At 42.3% G+C, this 27,580-nt stretch overlaps 2 protein-coding genes across 2 annotated transcripts in view; one reads left to right on the top strand and one right to left on the bottom strand.

Annotated features, from left to right (window-relative positions):
• LOC106023333 (spermatogenesis-associated protein 7 homolog) overlaps positions 1 to 15,042 on the bottom strand; it is a 98,821-nt gene extending 83,779 nt beyond the window's left edge. Inside the window, exon 1 of the mRNA XM_034060790.1 lies at positions 15,033 to 15,042. Within this exon, the coding sequence (XP_033916681.1) occupies positions 15,033 to 15,042 (10 nt within the window). The remainder of the gene's footprint in view (positions 1 to 15,032) is intronic.
• KCNK2 (potassium two pore domain channel subfamily K member 2) overlaps positions 1 to 27,580 on the top strand; it is a 99,806-nt gene that overhangs the window by 7,579 nt on the left and 64,647 nt on the right. Inside the window, exon 2 of the mRNA XM_005143876.3 lies at positions 19,258 to 19,568. Coding sequence (XP_005143933.1) covers positions 19,380 to 19,568 — 189 coding nt within the window. The 5' untranslated portion in view covers positions 19,258 to 19,379. The remainder of the gene's footprint in view (positions 1 to 19,257; positions 19,569 to 27,580) is intronic.

Here is a 27,580-nt window from a genome sequence, read left to right as displayed (position 1 = left end):
CTTTGTATCTACTGCTTGGGGTTAAGTCCTTTCTGAGACTGTGGCAAGTACCACCTAATGTGACTGCAGTGGATTTATAGTGGTTCTGTGACTTATTGACCAGCTCTTAGCCTGTGCAATAAAAGCCACTGAAAGTAACAGTACTTGTTCTCTTCAAGATGGGACAGAATTCTTACCTTTAACCAAGTGTGTGGTACAAAAGGAAAATTAAGTGTAAAACTCCATTGAAGTCGATACTGAAACTCAGTGAAATCAGTATTTCATTGCAGGTATTTAACTGGCCAGTTTTGATTCATCATTGCCTGGGTGCTGCATGTGGACTGTGTGGCCATTTGCCTCTGTAGCAAGCATTCAGGGAATCTTTAGCTACTTAAAGCTACCTCAAGAGTCTTGGTTCTCTTGCTACATAAATACAGCCTTCTATTAAAATGTCCAAAAGAAGCTCATATATAATCTATACCTTTAACTAAGGCAAAGAAAAGATTAATTTAGTGAACAAGGAATTGATAGCAATGGTATACTTTTGGTATTCTTAAAAGATATACAACATATAAGAGTCCATCTGAAAGGCCTATCCCTTAGGAATATAGGGAGAAGAAACTGTTTTAGCATGATTAAAATCCTCAGATAGAAGAAACCATATGTTACTGACCTTGCAAAATATACATTTCATTTATACACTTAATTCCATTAATCCTATCTTTGTACAGACTGTAAGGAGGCTGGGATACTCCTATTCAAGAATCTACTTTAAGTTTCTATTCAATAGAGAGAATTACCAGCAGAAGCTGATACCACCATTGAGAAGAGCTCACCCAGACTACTACTGTGTGGTAAAAACAAGGCACATAGATGAGGAAGGAAGTTCTCTGCAGAAGTTTGCTCTTAAGTTACAGATCCTATTGCTTTCATAGAGAACTGAGCCCTTGTACAAGCAACAGAATATCTTCACAATGCCAACATACTTAACACAAGTGCAGAGCCATGGAGTAAGGTGACTAAAAAGATCAAATTGAAAACTGGTGGACATAAAATGTCTCAACAGAAATGCAATGACAGGAAAGAAAAATGCAGCAATATCCAGGAAACATGGGGTTTGGCTTTGCAGAAATATCTGGTATTTCTGGTAACAAACACTGCAGAAATTCTGGGTTTAGCTGTGGGCAGAGAACATCTTCACATAAAATCAAGTATATTTAAAGCTGTGGGGAGACAGGACTGTAACAGGAGAGTGATAGAACTGTGGATGTCTCCAGCTATCTGACTTGAGAGGGTGCTTTATGGCAGGCTCTATGACAGATCTCTAGACAGAAAGTCATCAGGTCTTAAGCAGAGGGTTGTTTTTGGCACAGGTTGGCAGTTCCCAGAGTTAAGAATGCGGTGAAGTCTACTGTCTTCAATACTGAACTCCCCATTGTCCTTTTGAAAAGGCTTTTCAAAATGTATTCACTGATCCATTGGATACTGTACACCTTTTGTTTGCAACTAGCATTTAAGTGTGCATCAGAGCTCTGTTTCCCATAATCTATGGGAAAAATTATGGGATTGGAAGTGTGCTTTTACTGAGTTCGTTCAACACTGCATAGTGCCTTAGCCATGCACAGCTTTTGTGCAATTACACACTGTAGCTACAGGTGTCTATTTGCATCATTGTAGATAGCATATATAGTAATAGGGATGTAGAATGCTTATGAAAGACTAATGGCTTCATCCAGGTTGGTGGCAGACAGAACTAGGCAGCAGGAATGCACATCTGGCACAAAAAGGACACACATCTGGCACAACAAGGACAAGGCTACCATGAAAGAGAGATGGTGAGAAATGTTTTTGAGGTCTAATAAAATGTCTTTCATGACAGAAGCCAGTTCTCCAGGAAAAAACCCTTTGCACACAGGAAAGCACCAGTCTAACTGAAACTTCCCATGGGAACCTGCATTTCAGCTCCACCATGGACACAATAGTGCAACTACTTGTTTCTGCCAGGCTAGTTAAGGTGCTGGATTAAGCATATTAATACTCTTGACTCTTCCCTATTCCAGGTGAGGGTCCTGACGTACAGTTTGGTTGCTTTTGCAGGATGTGTGAGGGTCTTTCACTTAGCTCCCCCAAAGCAAGCAAGCAAGCAACCAAAGCATTCATTCTCACAGTGTGTGGAAGATGGCATGTGAAGAGAAGCATGCGTGGGAAGATCCAGCTTCTGACTACCTGTGCAGTCACTGCACACACCGACTTCTTAGTTCAGCTTCAGCAATTACTTGGCTTCTTAGATCCTCCTCAGCAACAAATAAGTCATATCAGGCAATGACACACTTTAGATGAACCAAGGAAAGGCTTTTATTTACCCAAAGTAAGAAGAACAGCTCTTAACAGCACAGAAAATGGAGACGGAAATATCCTGAAAGGAAAACATTTAGATAACCAAACAACCCACAGTCAGCCCATGCCCACTGCTCTGATTTGCTTTCCTAGCTCTATACATAAACACATATTTTGTTCCCTGTGACTGCTGCAGAAAGGGATGTCCTCCTATTCACTAGCATATTTTTTCCTATTTCACATGGAAACAAGCAAAGACTCTTCTGCAATTTCCAAACACGTGTTATAAGCAGCAGTATATTGTAGGGGAGAGTAACCTTGCTAACCTATGCAAATAGCAGAGAAGAACATGAGGATTATTTTAGAGAGGGTAAAAAAGGGTTAGTGATATGAAGAAGCAGAAAAAGCAGACAAGAGGTGTTCCCACTCTTTTTAAATCTCTCTTTAAATTATTTACTTGGCACTTTGCTCACAATTTAATTTTTTTCATTCATCTTACTATTTAATCACAATTTTTAATTATCCTAGTAACTTGAGGCTACTTCTTAACTCAGCAATAGCTTCATCTTCTGTTAATAAATGGCATATATCCTTGGCTTTGACACTTACTTGCTGTGTTGAGGCTTTGGAAGAACACACAGTCCAGGGCACCGCTATTGCCTCTTAAGTCTCAAATCTCAAGTTATCAGTACAATGTTTCACCCTGATGATGCTAATTTAGCATAAAAATGTTCAGCTTTCACTGTGGTTCTTAGTGCTAAAAATAGAGATCAGAGAACAAGTTCTTCAAAAAACAGGATCTATTCTTAAAGACATTCTTCAAGATGATTTTTCTTCTCCTTAGTGTGGAAAAGGGACAGCCTTGTAGGTTGGAAGACAGAGATGTAGGTTGGAAGAGAGTTACATCTCAGTGTGTGTGATTGAGACATTTTGGGATTGAAGTCTTGGGCTTTTTGAGCTGCATGCCAAACGAACTCCCATACTGGGTTACAGTGCTCATGTGGGAGTGGCTGCACTGGTTTGGAGGCTGCTGGGAGACATGAGCCAATGGGCATGACTTTGTCTGGGATGCAGAGGCCATCCAGCCCAAATCCACAAGGGAACAGTAAACGATCTGGGACTTGCTGAACCATCCACTCTCCCCACAGCTCTCTGAAGTCTGTGTGGCTCTGTGAAGTCTGGAGAATGTGGCTTATGGGTTCAGGAAGGTTGACCATCTCTCCACTGCACCAAGCCCCTGAGACAAACCTCCTGTTTTTGCAGGCAGCTTGTCAGATAACTCTTCTTCCTAAATTGACCAGCCTCTATTTTACAATGCTAGGTTTTTGTTCTCATCCTCCCTGGTGAGAGAAGCTGGCTCTTCTCATGCTTTTTGTGATTTCCAGCCAAAATTCATTCCCAGTATGGTTTTGGGTTTGTGCCAACATGGTCCATCAGCAAAAAAAAACTCTTTTTCACTGAGCTACACATTGCAATCAGATGTCTTCCTAGCGTCCATTTTGCCAGAATAAGTGATGGGAGCTCTCCCGGTTTTCTCTAACACAATCCATCTAGAAGTCTTTCCTGCCTCATTGGGCTGTTTTTTGTGGAGTACCAATGACTACAACTAAGTGCCCTTTTCCCACTGATGTTTGACTGGGGCCAGTGGGTTGTCATGCAGCACTCTAGCTGGCCAAATGCCGCCTCTTATGTGTTGTTGATACTAGCAAAGATAATCAATACAGAGAAGATGGTGGGCTTAACCACCAAATTTAAGGACTTCTGATAAATTCAGTTAAAACAGACTGTAAGGGCCCAGTTTATTGTGTGGCACTTCCATGTATTCATTTGGTGATAACAACAGGATAAGGAATCAGAACACACTGGACCACATAGGTAGTTGTTAGGTGCCCACATGCAGTTTGTAGGTGGGTCTGAAAGAATTAATACCCCCAATTGTGTGATGTTTGGTAGCTTTCTGCAGGGGCTGGCCACATTTGGTTGCTTTCAGAAAGTGCTAACTCTCCCCATTCACTTATGGGAGACCTACTGTTCATAAGAGATTCCTTCCTATGGCCACAAAGCTGATTTTTGACTCAGGTTGAAGGAGGGGTTTAAGCATAATTAGACTCTGAATAACCTTAGGGAGAAGTATAATATTCTGTATGCAATGTGTTCCTTTGAACCAGAACAGATCAGCTGCAAAAGGAAGAGGAAAAGCATTAGCTTCCTTCCTTCATAAGCTCCAGAATTACATATACGTGATATATGTTTGTCAGCTTACCCATTACAATTAAAAAGATTTATCACAGTTACAAGATCCAACCTGGGCACTTGCATTAATTACCACCAAGAGCACCCTATGGTATCTGGACAAGACACAGAGGAAGAAGCAGGCATTCTGTGTCAGGAAAGTAGGATAAAATGGGAGGTTTGAAGGACTTGGAATAGCAGCTGAGGACTACAGCTATTGCTTCTCAAGAAATGCATCAGACAGAGGGATTAAAGGAGAAGTTTGCCTCTTCAAAAGGAAAAGTTTCTAAAGAGAAAGGTGGGCACAAGTGAACTACTCTTTTTTTCCCAGTAACCTCAGGCCAGAGGCAGTGGATATTATTTAATAACCTACAATTAAAGTAGAGCAGTCTAATTACCAGGTTGCACTAAAAAAGTCAAGTCACACTCTTTGAAAGTATGAAATTCTGAGAGGATTAATTGCCTGTGAAGTGCCTCAAAGAGAAAAATCTGTAATATTTGTAAAAAACCCCACAAACCCCAGACCATTTGTTTTTCCCTGTTGGTGGGATCCTATTTTTGAGATCCTATTGCAGAAGATAGCCCAAAACAGAGAAAAGCATCTTATGAGAATCTGCCTTATGTTTGGAAGCAGCTGTATTAGTTTGCCAGGCTGCAGAAGACTTCTGGATAAGAATGCAAGTTGTAGAAAGTAAAGATGTGATGGTGCTGTAGATTGGGCTGACAAACAAGTCTTACTTAAAGACAAAATGGATTCACCAAGTAAAACAACATCAACAGTTCAGTTCTCATGAATTTGCAAGAAGTAATGTGAAAGTTTTCACTTGAAGGAAAAAATGGGAACTAAACAATGCCTGGTCTTTGATAGAGCTACTATTCTGGCCAGAAACAAAACTATCTGTGGGAAGCTGTACCTACAAGGAAATTAAAGGTAAGTATTCTGCACAACAAAGAAGATTGTTCTGTGGAAATTGCTCACATGGAGTGCTATTTCAGATGACTGAAATGTCCCCTTGAACAAGAATGGAATTGTTGCTTATAAATTGAATATTGATAGCTGGGTCAATATGAAATCTGAAGTCAATTTGATTACAAATGAAAAAGCCCAGGTTGTGCAGTGACAAACTCAGTTCAATAATAGCTGTGAACTAACTAAATACAATTGCAAAGCAGTCTCTTGAAAACAGAATTTAATGTATTGTTGAGGGAAACAGGAGCTGGAAAGGCATGTGGTACTTCATCTCACGGGGAGAATGTATAAAGTAGAAGGCCAGAAGCACTCGGAGGTAGAAAGAAAAACAGATTTTAAGAAACCCAAACTAATGTAAGATATAGACAGCAAAGAAAAATATTAGAAGGCAAATTTCACAAAGAAAATAAGATTGAAACAGTCACTAAGTTGTAAGAGAACAGCAAGGAAAAGGTAGCAGGAAGATCAGAAGTTGTTAAGCTCACATTCATGAGGAAAGAGCCTTTCTATCCATGATCATGATACCCATTATATATTTTGGAAATCTGAGAAGCAAATGTCCATTACAAAGGAGGAAAATGGCCCAGTTCTCTCAGTGCACATTTACAATTGAGTACACAGAGAGCTAAACCACAGCCTGTTAAAACCTCCTTGTCCACAGAGATCTCCCTCTGCAGTGTTGTCGAGTCACTGTTTTCTGAGCCGCTTTGATAAAAATGGACATGGCAGCACTTTTCCACTTCAAAGAATTAATGAAGTAAAGAACACTTCATACTGTTTAGCATATATATACTGTTGTAATGAGGCTGATACACACGGCTTACCTAGCTACACTTAGAAGGCTAGTACTAGAGAGAAAATTTATGGTAAGGACTAAAGAAATAAGCCCCTTTAAACAATTGGCATTCTAAATTAACGGTGGACTGTGTTTTGGCTTGGGTCATATGTTGATTTTGATTATGATGGTAAGTGGGTTCCTGCGGTAGTTCCACTTTATCCAAACCCAAGCTGCATACAGTTTTTTTTCAGGTACAATTCTTTTGGTGTTTGCCTTTTGTGCTTTCCTGCACTTGGCATTTTCTGAGAGTTGTCCTCTGCTGAACACCCATAGAAACTCCTTAAGCAGGTTGACTACTTCTGGTCATGCTATGTCTGAGTCCTTCCCATTCTCTAGGCACAGAAGCAGATGCAGGCTGAATGCCACTGCTGTACTGGGGCAAGACCCAGGCATGTGCTGATCCCTTGTCCCCTCACCTCTCAGACCCAGTTCCCATGCCAAGGAAAGCTGAAGCCCAGAACCTGAGCATGAGCCACGGCATGTTGTAGCCGGGCGTTGGTCTGAACACTGTGGAGCAGGACCCTGGGGCATGCTAAGCCATGCATGGGAACATAAATACAGACATAGCCATAGATAATGTGGGAACTGAGTGCCTGTAAGTTTTCAGGCTTCCTTTGAAGTCGATGGGAATTTTCCTGAATAACATATGCGTAAAAAGGGAATAAAAGTGTTCAGTTTTTGGCCTGTTAGGACATGGGTGCCAATAGTAAATGCTTTATTGCTGAAATTATAAGCAGCTAAATACTTGGGGATTAAGAATACACTACCCAATGGCTTGCTGGTTAAAGCATTCTTTGGGAGGTAGAAAATGTGGGACCAGATCTCCTCTCCTGTCTCCTGAGTGGATGCTTCAGCTACTGAATTCAACTGGGTAGTGCCTTTTGCCTCTTTGCTCTCTCCCTTTCCTCCATCTCTTCTCCCTTTTTATTCCATCCTTGTCAAGTACTTTAAGAAGCTCACCAAACAACATCTGGAATCTGAAGTGCAGATGGATCCTCCCTTGAGAGACTTAAATCCCAGTGCTTGACAAGGTTTAGTACTCTTCTTTTCCTGTAGTATTGCCCTGAGGCTGGTTGATAGGAACTCCTGGAAGGCTGCTGCGAGTTCCTCTCATGGGTGACTGGCTTTCCCCATATGTTATACAAGGAGATCAGGCTCTAACCGTATGTTATAACTCAGGCTTTAACTTTGGTCTACATCTGTTGTGGTTTGCTAAAGCTAGATGCACCACTGCAGAGCATAGTGACTCTTAAAACAGTCTTGACTAAGCCCAAAGCCCATAACAGCCAAGGTGAAATCACAAGAGATAATGACCAAAGCTGGGCTGACTTTATTTACAGTGGTATCATCTAAGTTAGCAAGATCACATCAATACATGGTAACTGACAAGATGGGAATCTGGAGTGGAAGAAACACCAAGTCACTCACCCTTGTCCTCTCTTACTGCAGGCAGCTAGACCATGTAATTGCTTTCATAAACTGGTGACCCTCCAGCCTCTAGCTTGACTTTATACATTCAATAGCATTAAATTAGTATGAGTCTAAGGAAAATACAGTTCCAGACTTTACTGCTGCAGCATCTTGTATGTCAGTATGTCTGTAGTAAGGGGTCCAGAGAATGCTTACAGTAAGATAGGGAGTCCATGCTGCAGGTCAGAAAGTCACCCATCTCAATGCCAGTAGTCTGTTCAGTTAAGTGATAGCTCTAGCTTTGTTGCATTATACAAGTGTATAAACAAGTTAATTAAACTACTAATATTTATTTTAGTATTATAAACTCCTTATGATATATCAATATGTTTTTAGTATTATAGTAATAATTAGAACTTAACAGCTAGTGTACAAATGCAGTGTGTGGACAATACAGATGTGTACCTATGTAAAATGTGGTATATTGAAGGATGCATTGCTGTTAGTTCATCACTAATATATATCACTTTAATGTTATTTACTTTAAGAGAAACGTGGGTTTGATACTTTAAATATAAGTTGTGTTTTTCCATATATAGCTTTCTGTTGAATATTCTAGACAGCATCTACTGTGCATATACTCTTCCCTAAGTGGTCATTTTGAACGGCTAATAGGTCAGCAGTTATTGACAGGTTGCTTTCTTGTCTAAATATAGAGGAATGTGTGTATCCTTGTACACAGCGGGTGTTCGAGTAATAATGAAAGTGATTGATGATAAAAAGCTTTCTTTCTACTCTTCTGTCATCAACAACCTATTGGGATCAAGAGAACACTAGAATAGAAATTAATCTTCCTTCAGTTATTCTAAACAGTCAACTGATGGGAGATTTCTTTGATCTCATTCAGTTCAAATTGATTAGTTCTGTTAATTACTCTGTTTGAAGTGAGTTAGCAGGAATTTGCTGCGTGTTGCAGCATCCTTGATGGTTTGTCTTCTTGCATGCCAAACAATTGAACTTGGGAAAGAATTTGAAGGGAGGTGTTGTCAGTGTACCCTTTTCTGACTAAGATTGATGATGACTATTAGTGATAAATATCTGTAGAGTAATCAGATGTAATTTGTTTCTGTACTTGGAATTTTCATTGAAGCTTTCATTGGTTAAAATGCATAAACAGTCCTTGGAGCAGGAACTCGTGTCTTCCTCCTCCAAGCAAATACATAATCACAAAAGAAAGGAATGTTTTCTTTCTCCCTCCATCCTTTACCCACCTCATGAATCCTGAATTCTACAGGAAAAACTGGGATGACATTAGAGCTCTTTAATACCTCCTGGATTATGGGACTGTCATAAATGTAGGGAGGTCCCTCAAATCTCATGCCAGCTGCATATTGCCCTTATGTCTGCTGAGTAGGTTCTGATTAACATTGATAGTGGGGGACCAATCTCTTACCTGTTTTTTCAGTAAGCAGGCTCAATTTTACAAGATAGATGAGACACTTGGGCTGCTTGGGGCTGTAAGAATCCCCTGACATACACTGAAGGATTTGCCATGCAGTGAGGAGATGGCTGCTTAAGGTTTGTCAGTCATACCCAAGTCCATCTTTGCTCTAACTAGCTTTCAGTCAAAAGTGAAATTATTATACTAAGAAGTTAAGGTTCAACCATAATAATAAAAAGAAATATACCTTGAGAGAGGGATGAGAAATGAAACAACAAAACATGGTGTAGATATGTCTCATTCTAGTTAGGCTTCAAGGTGATTTGTCTTTCTCATGTAGCTAGTAGGCACTTCAACCAAAATAACTTCCAAAGTAATTGCTACTGCCCTCTGATGCTGGGATCCAGTTCTCCTGCATCCTGCTGCCACAGGTTAGTCTTTGCAATATAAAGATGCCTTTGGAGTGCCCTTCTGTGATAGTGTGGGCTCAGCTGGAAGTCAGCAGCTAACTGACTCTGAAGAAACCTTTTATGCAATAGGGAGGAAAAACAAGCTCAGTGCTTGCTCTGGGCATAAACAGATCATTTACCTGTTTCCAGTAAAACTCTTTCTGCTGATGGCAAGGGAGGTTAACCTTTCTAAGCACCCCTCTAAATATATTACTATTTATAACACTGAAGTGTAAACCTTATTTTACACAATATGTGAGAGCAAAAGTTACAGCTCAGTAGTATTTGCTAGAGACCAGACTCAGACACAGGCACTCAGACACTTGAGCTCAAGTAATGTATTAGGATCAGTGATTTCTATGCGTGTCTTGCTGGAACTGGGGGCAGTCCAAGTGACAGGTTTCTCCAGGAAGGTGAAAGATGTGGAGTTAAATTCCCTTATGCAGAAGACATAGAGTCGTTTTTCTCTTCATCCTGAGAGAGTCTTCCAATCATTTTATGCAATATGTTGCATAAAATCTGGTGGAGAGTTTTATTTGTTTTAAAAGCAAGTGGTAACCATCTCTACTTTTTGCATGGATTTTATTCTGCTAGACTTCCAGAAAAACCAACTAAACCCCCCTGAGGAGATAAGTAAGAAAGGCTTAGTTTCTGGATCAATGGGGTATAAGAATGCCATTAGTGCTGAGCAGCATGGTAGGAAGTGTGTTTGTGTCCAGAAGCACAAAGCTTGCTAAAAATCACCAGTGGTGAATAGAGCCACCCAGAAATGTAAAGAAACAGTGGTTTGGGAATCCCAGTTTTGCATACAGGTGCCTCTGTCCAAGTCTGATACCATGTCTGTCCCCTGCACTATAATAAAGGAAAATCCAAAGTAGCTGACATAGAGGTAATTCCAGAACTGGAGGCAACACATACACGCCATGGATGTACTTAGTGTATTTGCTTCTAATTCCCAAATGGCTCCTTTTGTGGGGCTCTGCTGTGGCATACAGGTATATCCCAAATCCACCACATCTGGATTTTCTGTGTATTTGCTAGCAGGATGCAGGACCCTGTAAGTTAGGAACAAGGGATATTTTCTCCACAAGTCTACTTTATTAGTATTGTGATTCTAGCTGACTTTCCCAAATATTGGAGGCCATTTCTTATGACTGAGAAAATGTATCAGATCTTCCCTCTAAAATAAAGGAATTGCCAATGACCCCCCCAAGAATCTGGTATAAATGTTTAGCCTGAGGCTTCCTTACTCACTGCTTTTGTTGCATTTCTTCCATTGACATACTCTCGCTGGATAAAGCCTGAAGTAATCCCCTTAATATGTGAAGTTGTTAGGAGAGAGAACATGAAAAGCTCAGAAAGCAATAATTTCAGGAATTGGTTTCTTTATGGCTTTTAAATTAACTTTTTTTGGCAATCCTGCTTCTTAAATCGGTATACTCCCATTTTTAACAAAAAACCCCACAGAAAGTTGACATAAATCGTCACAGGGATGATGCTGTATGTGTTGCCAATATAAGTCATTTAGAAAAATAATCATTTTTATTGAAGAATACCTTTTATACTCACATAATAACTTTATATAATCTCACTTTGCACATTTATGTGCTGGGGCAAGTGATCTTTTTTGGCAAGTGATTATAAAAATACGAAGTTGTGGAGGATTTTAGAAATAGGAAACCTTCATGTCCAGGCTGCTAAAGTGCCATGGAAATTTCCCTCTAATGATTTTAGCTGTTTTATGTAAAGGGGTCGTATAAAGTAACTTTCTCATCAGTCGCTGTCCTAAGGGTGTCTGGTTCTATTTAGTGCCTGTGGTATTTCCATCTGAGGTATGTTTTTATTTGCTGTACAATGAAGAAAGTGTGGGCCAATCTTCCCCTATGTTTTGCAGCTCCATTGTCCTTGGAGCCAGAGACCAGATTTTACTGTTCCCTCTAACAACTGAAAATACACCAGGAAACTGCCAAACAGTGGCTCTGTTTCCTTGCATGCTTAGCATCAGTGGCACAACACAACCGAAAGACTTTATTTCTAGCAAAAATGTAAATATAGATTAGCAGATACTTTAAGGCTGAAAAGATGGGTATAAACCTGTAGCCTGTTCTCCTGCCAACACCATCCATAGGTGCCAGCCCAAGATTAAACCACCAAGCCCAGAGCTTCAAGGTCTACACTTCAAAGGAAACAGAGGGGAGAGTGTTCAAAGTTGGAAGTGCTGAGTGGTGCCAATGCACCATGCATCTAAGTGGTAGCAGTTTGTGCTTCTTGCTGCCCAAGCACCTGGGCTCTGGTCACCAAGCTTTCTGCCTGCATAGCACTAGTGGTTTCTTTATCACAGCAAAAAGCTTTAGAACAAGCTATATAATAATAACAATAATAATAATAGACTACCAAATGATGTCTTTCTGTAAAAAAATCTGTAGCATCTTTTCCAGATGTAGCTAAATATGCAAAGACTGCCAGAAAATGGAGAAATGGAATCTTCTGTATACATTTGAAAAGAATTCATAGATTTCATTGCATTTTCTTTTATGGCTACTGCCATGTAGAGCAAGCCTAGTGGCTTTAAACCAGAGATGATACTTGATGTTCTCCTTTTTCATGTCCTCATTTGTATGCTTTATTTCTGCTAGCAAGTTCTTTCATTATCCCTGCATGATACTGATTTAGTATTGCCTGGGCTATTTTCTCTTGTCTTTGTCCGGTTTGTTTAGTTTCTTCCAAATTGTATTTGTGGATTACTCTCCAGGAATAGCAGGAATGCTATTTTAGGTGATTTCCAGTGTCCTCTGTAGTTTATTTTATTTACAGATTGTTGTGCCATACGTCTGTTTCACTATTTCCAGAGTTCCCTCAAATGTGGATGTAGTACTTTCCAAATATAAAAATCAAATCCTCAGCTCCTCAAGACATAGTTTACAAGCAGTTGAGTTTCCTTACTCAAGGAAAACTACCTTTAGCAGCAGCATGAACTCTGGCCATTCTCTTGTCAGCCCTGGTGTGTGCAGTCTCATGCACAATCTTTTTCTTTCCAAATGCACCATGCTTTTTCCCAGTCTGCAAAGACAATACTGAGATCAGGTTTCCACCCCATAAGTCATCCAGCAGCACCATGAAAATCTATGAGGACAGTTGCATGATTGGTACTAACGGGTGTGTGGACAGCCAGATATAGAATCTAGATATTCCCATTGTCTGTCTCCTGCTTTGAAGAGACCACAACCAGCAATAATGAAACACAAATTACAAACCACCAGTTTTGAAGAACATTTTGATGATGACAGAAAACCACTTTGTAATCATCCCACAGCACCACTAGCTTTCCCTCGAGGAGATCAGTAATTCATAGTAGTAGTATGTTTTTCCTATGCATGAATAATCCATAATAAAGGTGACATATGGCAATTCACATTTAGCATTGATGAGAAAGGCATTGAAAAGTTGGTTATAATTGCTGCCTCTGAAGCTGGCCAAGCATAACACATTTGTGAAAAGCAAATATGAAAAAACAGTGGCAGAACATGTAACAGATAAATCCCATTAGGTCCAGTAACATGACACAGGCAGGGAGGAAACCCACTGAGAGATCTGCAAGCCAGTAAAGAAAAATACACATTCACAATATTAATTACAACACCAAATACTTTATGGGTTCTAAAACAACTTCCCACTTGGCTGCACGTGGATAAATAGATAAGAATTCCTAGTGATGGAAAGAATTAGAACCTAATTAAATCTGACAGCTGAGCTGTATGAAAATAGATGGGCACATGTAAACATGTTTTCTGGTAATTGATGAGGTGAGGAACAATGGCTTTTCTGATGAACAAATAATTCGTCACACTGGAAGACAGAGGCAGTAATAGCTTGCTAGTGGGGTAAAACTCATTTATACATATTCTAGCTGCAGCACATATGCTTAACTCATTTGAAAACATGAACTAGAAGTGGTCACATCATTTTAAATTGGACTGCTTGATGACTTTACTATTTTCAGGGGCAGGTGAGGGCTGAGTATCACTTTCTGTGTCTCCTGTCTCTTGCCTTCTCTTTGCCTTCCTGATGCTGGTGGTGGACTGGGAGAGCACAGTCTCAGCATGGTCACGGCGACCACCCTGTGTCCTTGCTGCCTGCAAAGCACATGGTCTGTCTTCTCAAAGGAGAAGCAGAGTGTATGCCATTTCTCGCTTAGTGTAAATTCCCATAGCAGGATATGACTAATGGTTTAATGGCAGAATATAGTAACATGGCATGGCCTTAATATCATAATTATCCATAAAGAACTGACAGAGATCTTTTAATGTCTCCAGAGAAGTCAAGAGACAAGTAATTTGTAAGTCCCATTGAATGAGTAAAATGAGCCTTAAAATTAACTTACTAAATAAGTCTGGTAGTATTTCGGCTGAGCTCTGTTGTAATAGAACTTAGCAGTAGTAAAGAATTATCCTTGACTGTAACTGGGTGCATGGTTTGGCCCATTCTGAAGAGAGGCAGAGGTTTCCCACACTCACATCATGAGGAAGTGTCGTTTACTTTAGAGGGAAAGGTGCTGTGTCCACAGCAAGACCTGAAGCCTGTAGTGATGCATTGTTTGATCCAAGGTGCACATCCCCTGTGGCAAATTCAATAGGTGCCCATATGAATACCCTCACTGGAAGCCTTCCATAACAGTCCTTTGGGAATGTAGAAATCCTTGGCAGCTAAAAGGAGTGAAGAAGGCTGGAGCCTGTGGTACCTCCTATTGTGCAGCTAGTTAAAGGAGAAGAGCATTTACTGCACCCAGAAGTAGGCATTTAGCAGGAGCCCTTTGCTCCAGCACAAAGCAAGTGCTCTTTGTGGCCTTCCAAGGGACTGCTCCTGCAGTTGGGAAAAGGAAAAGAAAGTGATAGCACCAAGGGCATTTTTTGTGGACCCTTTTTAAGTTGGTCTTACAAGGGTGCTGTTTTCTGGAATAACTATTTCCTTACAAGTGTGCTCCTGTCCTATTGAAGCTATGTTTAGATCATCTACAGCTGTTATTTGTATGAATATGTGATTGCTATGTTTATCATGCAACTCTGACTTCCTCTGCATGCTGCATGCCTGGCTCTCTTGGTGGAGGCTACTTTTAACATTTCAAAGAGTTGAGCAGCTTCCAGCACCCACCGTCTGGGAGTAATGTGGCCATCCCAAACTCATGCCAATACAGTTTTAGACAGCATTTGACAGTCTTGTACTTTGTAAGTCTTTCTCATATTAGCATGAAATACACAAACCTGCATGTACTTAACCTTACAGGCCTTTTTTCTTTCCTTTTTAATCTCTTTGGCCCAGCAGCAAGCCCATTTGCTTGCAAGGCTGGAGCTCTGTGTTGCAGCCTCTTTTACTGCTTACTCTCATCCATGTTGGTTGGTGGTATGTTTTGTCAGTGACACACTGCATTTGAGTGTGTTTGTTTAGTAAAGCTCAGGCCTGATGCATCAAACTGGTCTGTTCCAAATCCGAGGGCATGGTTACACACACTATTCAAGCAATGTGTGGTGTACATTGCAATGAACGTATTATAGGGCATGACTCCATAGAACAAATGCTGGGGCTATAGAAGGTCTCCAGAATATAGGAGCTGCTATACACAATCGTTTTTGTTGCACAGCACTGGCTTTCCTGCTGGATTTGAAGGTGTCTGTCATTAAAGGTGTCTGCTGTATGTGGAGTGTGTATCTCTGATAGAAGTGAGAAAGCACAGCTCTAGTCCAATTTATGTAAGCGGTTAACTCCAGCTGAGGATTGCATCTAGTATGACAATAGGTGGAAAATACCAGCCAAGTGAAAGTAGACATTGGAGATATTTACTAGATAATTAATGGAAATAATTACTTTCACAGAGACAGCTCTTCAGCTATTAAAGGGAAGGCACCAATGCAGTCGTTCCTGGAGTGGATCTCAGCATGCTTTCTGCCTGTTGGGTGGAATACCTACATTTAAGGGCTGGTCCAAACCCTCCTGAAGCTCTTGGGAAGCTTCCCACTGATTTAAAATTGCAGGCAGTAAGTCTGACCCTTTTTCAGCTTTTAATAATAATTCCTCCACTCAAGTAAAAACAAAAATCTTGTTCCAAATATTTAGATTGCTAAAGAAAGGCATGTAGTACAATTTTCCACAGTATTTTATACAGACACAGGTCAGCATGGAGGAAAATGTTCGTGCCTGTTTTCCCATAGGATAACAGTTAAATATTGTCAGGAGAAAGGGGAAAAGGTGATTTTTTTATTGGAATAAAAAAGAAAAACACATTAATATTTCTCACCTTTGGGAATCCTGTGTGCAAGGGAATATCAGTAGGCAGGAGTGGGCATTCCACTCCTGTGTTGTTTCAGGACTGGGACTACATTGGTAAAGTGGACTGTATGACTGAAGGTCTACATGCAAAGGTTTAGTTGGATTGGGCCCAACAGCTCTTCTAACTCGACAGCTTCTTTGTTGGTTGGTGGTGATGGGGAGCAGTGAGCTCAACCTGAAATAGCAAAGGCAGCTCCCTGCCCTCTGCTGCACCCCTGGAGATAGGTGAATGCACTGGGGAATACTGGCCTGATTGGTGCGGTTGAAATTGGACTCCTAAGGAAGTCTAAATTACACTCATTTGTGTTATGTCACACTGATGCGGAGAAGCGTTAAAATAAGTGACTTCTGAAGTGTTTGCTGATGGTGCTGCTGGTTTAAGCATGATTACAGCCCATTAAGAACCCCAATGTATGACTAACTTTGGCCATTTTACAGTTAAATCCTCAGCTTTAAATGCTTGTGCCCTGCACCCATTTGTTATAGGCAGTAATTTGGTAACGTGTTCGAAGAGACTTTACGAAGTGGTTGTGGGACCAGGTTTGGGATTCTCTTGGCAGATCCTCTTCTGTCTTGGGTGAGTGTAGACGTTCATCACCTGGATGTGAACAACCGATAGTGTCACAAGTGACAGGTGACCAGGAAATCGTGGCAGAGATAGCAAGAGCAATTTCAGACTTTTTAGTGGCAGAAACCACAGCTGAAGCAGCATTTCTGATGCATCTATCAGACTAAAATGGAAGGAGGCGGGACGCCGGCGGTGCGTGCGATAGGAGAGCAGCTACCATCCCTGACTCCCAGTTCCCACCTAGTTAACTCCTTGTGTTAAAGCACCGGGCTGCAGCCCACACGGGTTAAAAATCAGGCCAGGCCGGCAAGGAGGGAGCCAGGGCCGCTCGTCCCCCCGCTCCTGCTGCCGCCGCCGTGACACTTCCTCCCGTCCCAAAGTTCACGGAGGACCGGCGAGGCTGCCGCTTGTGGGGCACCGCCGGCAGGTCCTGCCTCGGCGGAGGGACGGCCGGTGCCTTCTCCTCCCTCCAGCCTCAATCCTCGCTCGTTTCCCGAGGCCAGACCCCGGTCTCCGCAGGTACCGCACTGCCTCCCCGCCGCCTCCATCTTCTTCCCCGCTCCCCTGCAGCATCTGCCCGCTGCCCGGCCGGGGCGCGGAGCTGCCCCCGCTGCCGGTGGGGGGCGCGGACGGGCGGAGGGGCTTGGGGAGGTCGGCGGGGGTGGGGGGGAACCCGGCTGCCCGGCACCCCACAAAAGGCATCGCCGGGTTCGGGCTGCTCCGCACGCTCTGAGCGCCGGAGCACGCAGGGACACATTGCCTCACGTTTACACACTGCCTGCACGGACACACTGCCTCTCGCTCACACAGGCTGCCTCACACACGCTGCCTCACGCTCACACACACACACACCCCGCACACGATGTGCGATGCGCGATGCGCTCCGTAAGGCACCTCGCACACCCCGGGGCCGGGGGGAGCCGGCGGGATCCGCGCTGCCAGCGAGCCCGCCCTGCCGCTCCCTCTCCTCCAGACCCATCCATCAGCCTCTTCCCCTAGGTCAGCTCCTTCCTGCCTCTTCTTCCTTTCGTATTTTTTATGGTTTTTATAGATTTTATTCTTTTTTTAATTTGCTCTAACTGTATCTACCCAAGCCCTGAAAAAATGCCTGCCCGTGGAGCGAGGAGAGGGCACCGGGTCGGTAAATAAGAAGTGAGTACGAGCACAATGGCGTGCTTCCCCGCTCCCAGTCCTGCGGATGCTGCATGCGCCCCTGCGCGGGGAGGGGGGACCCCGGGATGCTCCCCGCACCGCCGCGGCGGCCCGGGCCCCTTTGTACCTCGCCTGGCTGCTTTCCCTTCCCATCCCGGCTCCGCACCGCGCCCCGACGCGGAGCATCCCCGTCGGCCGCGGCTCGGGGCATCACCCGGCGCCTCGGAGCGGCCGCTGCTCGGGAGCAGCGGAGCGGCGGTGCCCGGTGCCCGCTCCTTTGTTCGCCACCGGGCGGGTCGGCGCTGCTCCGGTGGAGGGGGAAGCGGGGAGCGGCCGCGGCCGGGAAGCGTCGCGTCCCCCGTCACCGTGTGTGTTAGCTCGGAGGGGCAGAGAGAGGGGAGGGGGGTCCCCTGCTAAGGTGTGGGGCGAGGGGAGGGGGGTGCACAGTGGGGCAGCGGGAGGCGTGACCGTGGGTTGTGCAGGGACCCCCATGGGCTCGGGCTGGAGGCCGGAGCCCGAGGGTGTTCAGGAGCCACGCACCACCGCCACCCGTGCTGGGGCCGTGTCCTGAGGGAGTCTTCCCTCAATGTAGATGTGGGCTTTTCCCATGCTGGGAGCATAGTGGCGGCCGTTCAAAATGTACTTGTGTTTCAAAGCTCTTAAATATAAGCACTTTAAATATAGCCTGTGCGGTCAGCTGCTGGGGCCATCTTCCCACAGGAGACCTTTACCTGTGCTTGATGTGGTGGGTTTGTTTTTAGTGCCCATAGAGTTGCTGGTAGTCACATGGATTACAGAGGTACTTGACAACACACTCAGCTGGCTCTTTTCCTAACCCGGTGGGGTTAGGAAATTATTTTATGTCAACAAAATACTTTTTTAAATGCATAAATATTTAAATAAATGTATAAATGTTTAACTAAAGCATTATTTGAAGTAAATTAAAATGCACGCTCTAAAATATGGGTGACTTTTCCAGTAAGTACACATATGGTTTACTGTTATGTTCTGAGAGGTGTAATTGATACGCAATTAACACTTCAAGGCTGATATGGTGCACAATGTATTGTTTTTATGGTCGTGTCTGGGGAGTTTGGATGTGATCGTGTTCTCAAGAGAGAATTTGTCTGCACACAGGACAAAATAGAAGGGGGAAAGAAGGATTTGTATGTTTCTGCTACTTCTGTAATGCCAAAGTAGAGCACAGCTGGAAAGCTGCTTAGCAGTGCTTGAGAGAGCAGCGAGTGTAAAGAATCTCTGCAGCAAAATACCCCCTTACAGTAATGTAATGAAATGCAAGAGTGTAGGGGAAATCTGCAGTTTGGAAATGGTTGAATATCACGAGGGAACAGATGCATATAGAAAACATTGCAGATGTGTGTGTGCATGTATAATGGATCACACTTCTCAGAACAGCGGGTTTGTTGTGAGGAGCCATGCGATTTAAAGGGAAGATTCAACAGTTTAAGGATTCCAGTTAGAAGCGACCTTGGCAAGAAGTTCAGTTGCTGATATCCAAGTGGTGCTGTAAAAAGTAACTTCCCTTTTCTGTTTTGCCAGTGGCGGCACCTGACTTGCTGGATCCCAAATCGGCCACTCAGAACTCCAAACCGAGACTATCCTTTTCCACCAAGCCTACCGTGCTCTCTTCACGGGAGGAAAGTGATTCGGCTATCAATGTTATGAAATGGAAGACAGTCTCAACAATATTCCTGGTGGTAGTCGTGTATTTAATAATTGGAGCAACGGTATTTAAAGCCCTGGAGCAGCCTTATGAGACCTCCCAGAGAACCACCATCGTGATTCAGAAGCAGACGTTTGTATCTCAGCATTCCTGCGTGAATGCAACCGAGCTTGATGAACTGATCCAGGTAATCCCTACCCAACCCTTGTTGCCATGGCTTAGAGGAACTAATTATATATGGCAGCACTGCTGCAGTAAAGGGGAAAAGCTTCATTAGCAAAGCTCTGGATTGGCCGAGCGAAGTGACAAGTGTTAAGACCAGAAGTTGAGCAATAGCATTTTCATGCAAAGCCTCACGGTTGAAAGGCTATTGCTATTTTTAGGTCCAGCACACTTGGTAGACAGGCTTTTCACTGAGGCCTCCCATTATGCTAATTAAATGATTATTCGTCAGCAATATATATAATTAATTGTTCACAAAGGAATTGATCTATCGATTGTGCCTTGCTGGGTCTGTCAATATTTGAAATGCCTGAATCTGAGGAAGAAAATACACCATCCATTGCCTTAAAAGACTTCTAATTTACTGTGATTATATCAAGCTAGCTTTCCTTCCAGCTGTATGTCTCTTCTCATTGATTTTGTTTTAAGTACAGGAAAGTACCATGGCCTTGATATTTTGATCTTAGATCTCATTTTCTCTCCGCTTCTTAAAGGCACCTCCACAACTGATGGGCACTGGTGTGTTCCTACTAACATGACTTTACCCTTGCAGATCACCTGCCTCAGAACCATAGGAAATATTTACTAGAACTAGATCTAGAGCATTCTGAGACCCCCTCTAACTTAAATCCCATGCTCTTATGAATATCCAGTTGTACTGCAGGGGGCTGACGAATAAATGTCAGTTTGGGGGATAAGACAATGAAACATGAGGCTGGAGTGACCAATCAAGAGCTGGCGAGGATTGACCCTTCATGAACAACAGCCATGGGGCCATCTGGGTTTGCAGAGCATGAGATGGGACAGCAAGGAGCTAGAGAGGGTGATGGGCATCCAGATCGTGGCTAGCGTGAATATGGAGAGCAAAGCTTCCTGGAAGTGGTTTTTGAATGCAGATATGGCTGAGAGTTTAGAAGTTGACTTTACCTCTCGAGAACAATCTGCCTTTAGCATCAGCAGGGACACCTGAGTTTGTTCAGCTTTAAACCCAAAGTACCTGATCACTTTTATGGCACACTACTTCTGAACTTTAAAAGCAAACTGGGGACCTATCTTGTGTTTTGTGATTTCTCCCCTGCCTTGTTGCTAAAATGCGTTTCAAAGCTGCTAACTTTTAAATGACTGTCAGGCAGTTCCTACCTCCCTGTGTCCTGACTAGGCATGCCTGAGGAGGTGTTGTCGATACTAACTTCTATCCTATGTAATAACTGTGTTTCAGTGGGTCTACCAGCAGAATGTGAGATAATCTTTCAAACACATTCTGATTAAAACAATCACTTGTAGCTAGTATATATATCCCCATATGAATTTTTTAGGTCAAATTCTGTTCTTGTGAAGATAAAAATAGAAGTTTCAAAGCAGTATTATCTCACATCATCTATGAGATGGTCCTTAAGGCAAAAAAAAACTGTTGAGGTTTGCTCTGGAGTGCTTAGATACTTTAGCAGTTATTATTCCCTACCCAGAAGCACAGATTGGTAATAAATAACATCACTTCATCAGCATTCAGGACCCATTTGATGTTCTGTGTAAAATAAATGACAGTTTCAGTACAACCATCAGAGCACAGGTACCTGTATCAGCATTACCTCCCATCTTCACTAGCGATCTTACCATGACCAGAAGGGCACAGGCTTGTGAAGCAGAGGGGGGGTGATGAAGCCTCCCACAGCACATGGATGCCAGAGCGCTGTGGGAAGAGTTTGCTCTGCTTGTTGTTGGGGTAAATGAAAAACTTCATTTCCTCTCATTCCCATCTGCTCCTCCACAATGTGGAGGTAGGACTGTGCTGCTACTCTCCTTTTATGGGACGAGAGCTGAGGCATAGAGAGTTCATTTGAGTGCCTTTCTTCATGCAGGAAAAGTGAGAATGCATTACATCAAGTTGTTTAAGGGTTGAGAATGAAGTGACTTGCCTAAACTAAATCAGAAAGCAGTGATAAAAAGAGAGTCTTAAATCCATTTTTCCAAGTGTAGGATGCTGTCTTCACCATGAGGTCGTATTTCTTCCCTACTTACTTTGTCACAGAAACTAAATTACTGGAATACATTTTGTCTCTCTGGGTTTATGTCTGAATGCTGTTACAATATAATGCAGTGTTTCTGCAGTTTTTGCTGGATGTCTAGATGAATAAAAATAAACTGCGTGTGAGGAAAAAGTAAATGATATTTCAGAATTCACTGAAAGCTATAAAACTGAAAATTAATATGTACTAGTGTAGTGGGAAGCTGGAATGATTAGTGTGTGCAAGGAAAATTACAGAGCTTCCAGACAGTAATGTCTTCTTTAATCAAGGATTTACCTTGAGTCAAACTATAATAAAATCCATTATAAGCTTTTCCTTTTGAATGTAGTGTTCTGGGAAGCCAGAAACTGGTTTGGCTCTGGTTTGTGCTAGTCAGTGCCCAAGGTACTTATCATGCCAGGCTTTTTCAATCTGCACAACTTCTGAGATGCCATTTAATCCTTACTCTGACTATCCCAAGGTTGCTAACCAACAAGACAATATGTGGTGGCCTAGTCAATGTGCACATTAAGGAGACTAGCTTGAGAGCACAAATTCAGCTAGAAAGGATTGTCCAAGAGGAATGAAAGTCCAGTTCACTACCACCCAGGGGCCATCCAGTTTCCAGCACTGCTGGTAAAATCTCCCCTTTGCCACAGAGATGATTACAACACAGAGCTGTGTGTTCCTATAAATGCACAAAGGATAGGGAATTTTCCCTTCCTGACTTTTCTATCCTTATTTTATCTCACTAATTGCCAAAAGCCTTCCTGGCACAACAATATGTATGCCGTTGCCAACTTTTCAGCACACATGGCTTTATTCCCTGGGTTTTGAATTCCTGAAGTTATGTGTTTTCACACTGACAGTGTAGCTCCTCCAGGTGTACTCACTGAAAGTTATACTCTTACAGACTTTAAATGCTTGATATCCATGTGAAAGATGGGGCTATGGAGAGCTGCTATGCAGCATAGCAATGTGCAAAGTTAATGAGTGTGCTGATGATGACAGCCTCAGCTGCCTCAGAAAAACGACCTGAGTTTTCCTCATCAGTTTTCAGCCCAGTCCAGCAGCATTGTTTGTGTGTTGACAAAGAGATGGTCTTCATGACCTTCTCCATCTCTGACTTTCATGGCCCACTGTTGCAAATCAATTTCAGTTTAAACCGCTTCAGTTACCTGTTGCCTTATTGCAATAAAATACACCCACAATGGGCAATATCAGTGTGTGACCCTGAGACCTGCTTCCAGGTACATCATTCTTTTGGTATTTCTTGAGCACTTCTATTTAGTACCATACTTAAAATGTGCTAAAGTCACACGGAGCATATCTGTACACCCAAGAGGCAATTTTTTTCCCCAGGCAACTTCAGTTCCTTTTGCTTGTAGCCTGAAGCCAGCATCAGCAATATTAAGTGAATCACTGCATGCTGTACCCAACAGTGCAGAGGTGGGCAGTGCACAGTGCACAGCAATCAGTGGTAGTATATTGAAATCTACAGCTAGAGAAACATCCTAGGAGGGAAGCTTGTGCAGGTGCAAACATTACTTTGGTAAGTCTAATGAGAATATGACAGACCCATGAGCTGTGCATGGTCTGATGTTAAACATCATTTTTTAGTTTCAGTTGGAAGGTCTTGAAAGAATCTCAGTTATTAACAGATGAGAAAATGTGGGTTTGCTGAAGGTTACATATAATATCCAATACATTGTAAAGCTGTAGAAAGGGATATATACTTTGCTACTATTCCTTCTTTTGAAAGAAGATCTCTTGACAGTTAATCATGGATGGTGTTTTGTTTTCTCTATCCATGCCTGCTCTCCACTTGCCCCTGCCATGCAATGCAGAGTAACTGCCAGGTGGCAGAATGAAAGAGCAAACGTAGTTCAGAGTGTGAATTTTGTGTATATGTGATAAAACGCATAACCTGATCTTCATTTACACGAGGGACATTTTACATCTTGTATGTTGCAGGTTTTTCCCCACTGCTGAGGTTTGTATTCACAGAAGCTAATAGAAACCTCGGAGTAATCCAGCTATCCACATGCAAATGATAATAAGCATTAAAGAACTAAAAAATTCCCTGATTAGAGATCTTGTATCAAATGATTTCAATCCAGTTCTAGCCTCTTTTAGTATGTTGACTTCCCTATAGCAAGCTTGCTGCTAAACTATTGAAAATGTTGGAGGCAGTTTCCAAACTCAGATGCACAAAGTGTATTGCCAAATACCCAGAAAAATCTCCTGCTGTGTTTATGGAATCCTTACGTGTTTATGGAATGCTCCGTCCCTGGCGGTGTTCAAGGCCAGGTTGGACAGAGCCTTGGGTGCCATGGTTTAGTGTGAGGTGTCCCTGCCCATGGCAGGGGGGTTGGAACTTGATGATCTTAAGGTCCTTTCCAACCCTAACTATGATTCTATTATTCTATGATTCTATGATGTATTTATGTGTAAAGTGACCTTGGGTTACAGTGCTGCTGTTCAGGTTGCACACATGTCTTCCTGCACACATGAAACACATGCACCTTCATGTCATCTTCTGGGGTTGTTTGTCTCTGAGGATGGGTGAGACTGACTGAATATGATACCCAACAGCTTTGTAGAGTTGGGCTTATTGTTGCTTCATGCACTTCATTTCCTCTATAGGGAATTCTATAGAAGGAGTGGGTGTATGAAATAACAATGAATTTGCTTTCCCCCTACCCAGAACTCATGTTGTTCCTAGGAGGTAAGGATGTGTTCAGTATTGTGCATTGTGGGATGTCTTGGCAATGAGAGACAAGTATTTGTCTTCCTGCCAAAGAGAAAGCTGATTAAAACAAAGATAAGAGTTTTTTATGTAAATATCACCAATTACATATGGCTCAGCAGTTATTTGATTTAATGTTGACCTTTATAAACTCCAATGGAAAACCAAAATCCTTTCAATCCCCAAGCATCAAGTTGTCTAATGTATTATTTTTGCATATAAAAATTGGAAATAAGAGACATTTTAGATCTGTTATTTTAAATATCTAGTGTCCAAATAAGCTGGTGTGAACTATTCTAGTTATCTTGGTGAGCTAATTCTGAAACTTAAATGAATTTTCAAGTAAAGAGGCACTGGAACCGAGGTTAAGAACAGAAAATACCTCATTTCTGGTTACTTCAGCAGACATATCCTTCAAATTCTGGAAGCCCTAACGAGTGCAAATAATAATATCACACTAAACAGTACTTCAATGTGTTCCAAGTGCTGCTGGTGATCAGTTTTGTCTTTTAAAGCCTTTGTTTTGAAATCTGAACCAGTTTCAGGGTGCTGCCCCAAGCTGTCTCAGCACTGAGACTCCTGTAGGGTTTTAAGTCCAGCCCCTTTTTAAGGGATGCGGCTTCTTCTGAAAACTGAATGCCCACAAAAATGTGCTTGCATTGAAAACAAACAAACAAACAAAGAATGAAGGAACCACCAGGGTTAGCTGAACTGACCTTGATCCCACAAGTTCATCTCCTTGGATTCAGTGTGAGCTTGTGGTCAGCATGAGGGGAAGAGCTCTCCATGCTGGGGCCAATGGTCATGTCCCGTGCCTGTGTTCACCTTACATTTGAGTCATCTTCATTCTCCCTTTTCTTTCCATTAATCTCTTAGACTGTGAATGAGACCAAAACGTGTTTTCTTTTTATCTCCCTTGAGGAAAAATGTGGTTTTTTTCTTTATCTCTCTTGAGAGAAGCCTGACACGGTGATGAATGACATGGGAACAGTGTTTCTTTCATCAAACTGGCATCACCAGAATGGCATCGTGATTTCTTATGTCATTAATTTCGTGTAAAACTATTTTACTGTAAGATACGTGTTTTCTGTAGCTTCATTTTTATAGTTCCAGGTAACAAGTCTGATTAAATTGCACTTATTTTGTGTCTTTTCATAGTGTTTTTACAGCTTGCACTGTAGCCCCGAGAAACTAATTTTGCACATCCTCAGGAACATGCTTTTTATTTCTGCCAAATAAGCTCCTGGAGCTTAAGTGTCCTCTAAGCAGAAACTTTGTGAGGGAGTTGAAATGGATCAGTTTAAACTCTAAATATTCTTAGCCTTTCCCTTTTGCAGTTTCCTCCAGCCTCTCCCAAAGGAAGCAGGAAGCATCCCAATTCTGGCTTCTGACCTGCAAGCAGCAGGTGTTTATGCTTAAAGCCTTGAAAAGATTGATAGAGCAGCATAAATGGATGCTGCAGCCTATTTTATTTATTTATCTGGGGATTCAAAGTACCATTCCATCATTTTTCTGTAGGTACCTTCTGCATTTCAGACATGAAGCTTATGACAAATTGTAAACACCAGTAGCAGAGCTGCCCACTGGTGTGTTCAAAGCAACATGAAGTGAATAACCTTTAAAGCAGTTAGAACACGAAGCCCAGGAGCTGTAGTTTGTGCTGTTACCCAATGCATGTGTCTGTCCTCAGTGAAGTGTCTGCCTGTTGAAGTACTTGAGCTTATGTGTGCTTAACTTTAAGTGTACAGGGTTCCTAACTGGTGTGGTAAGAGCCTGTTTCTCTCTTCCTCCCCCTGAGTCTGTAAGTCTAGTGGTCCTCTCTGCTTCACTCTTGTCTGAAATAAATGTTCAGATGCTATTGTCTCTTTCTACAGTAACCCCCCACCCAAGTTCTATGTATCCCGAGATCAGAGGGATATTTAATACTATAAATAAATATAAATATTATAATAAATAAATATGACTATAAATATTTATAGGTCTCACATAACCTTACCCACACCAGATACCCACATGCTCTGGTCAAGTCTGACTTCGCTGCAGAAGCCTTTGGGTTGTGTGCACTCCTTGCTTAGGGTTGTTCCAGTTGCTGCTGTCCTCTTACAGACAGATCCCTACTTCCGACTCTGCACTTAGCTCCTGGAAGGAGGGAATTTCTGTTGCCTGGAGGCATTCCCTCCAGTGAGAGGACAGCTCCCCTCTTCACTTTTCTGTGGTTCTTTTCTACATGACAGTTAAACCAAAAGGGATTCATTTAAGGACAGTTTTATCCTTCACAAGCATAAGGGCAATGAAGAGTTTGGGAAGAATACTAAGTCAATTCTAACTGCCCTTGTCACTCTTTTGTTCAGACAGGTTGGCTTCTACCTTTTTGGGCTGCTTCTGGTGTTGGGGCTCTTAAATGATGCATGCACTTCAGATGAACAGTTTTATAGGACCTAGAACCTAGCTAGCTTGAAGGCATCTGAATGACAGCTTTTGTCTTAAAAAGGGTGGCAGATATGACTCATTAGTCAGTTTTGTTGAGCAGCTGTCTGCATAATTCTTCCAGTCTTTAATCTCAAGAAGCAAAGCCCTCTTCCCTGAATGTGCATGTATACATACATATATATATGTATGCACACACACAAATTAATATATATAGACTTTTTAATGTGCAGTTAGGAATAGAAATGTGTTTCAATATGCTTCTACACATTTTTAGTTCAAGTGGATTGTGAACATAGGGTGAAAAGAGTTCCCGAATTCCTCAGTGGGTTGGGTGCTAGTCTCCAGTGCAGATTACAGTCATGTTATGCAAACTAGAAATCAAAACACAGTCACAGAATTATAATGCAAACATCGCTGCAAGCTCTTTCCACAGCAAGGCTTGACACCATGTGCTTTTGGAGGCTGTCGAGTTATTTGCTAAGTGTTAAAAGCATCCTAGTTTGCCTCTGAACAAAGAACTGGGATTTCCATTCTTGGTAGGCCAAAGCTGGAATGAAACACAGCTCTCACACAGTAGCCAGGCCATACGAGGGGTATCGTTACACTGGAAAGTGAGAGTGTTCTCTTGTTAAATGGACAGTGAAGAAAGATATCCAGGCTGAGAAATGAGCTTCCAGAAACTTTGAGATATATCTGACTCTTTGACATCACTTGTTAAATGATTGCCAGGCAGCACAAGCTAACTCCTGACAAGCTGGGTAATGAAAGACTGCACACTCTGTTTTTTATCAG

This window comes from Melopsittacus undulatus, chromosome 3 (assembly GCF_012275295.1).
Source record: "Melopsittacus undulatus isolate bMelUnd1 chromosome 3, bMelUnd1.mat.Z, whole genome shotgun sequence".
Taxonomy (NCBI): Eukaryota; Metazoa; Chordata; class Aves; order Psittaciformes; family Psittaculidae; genus Melopsittacus; species Melopsittacus undulatus.
This window is presented reverse-complemented; position numbering and strand designations above follow the sequence as displayed.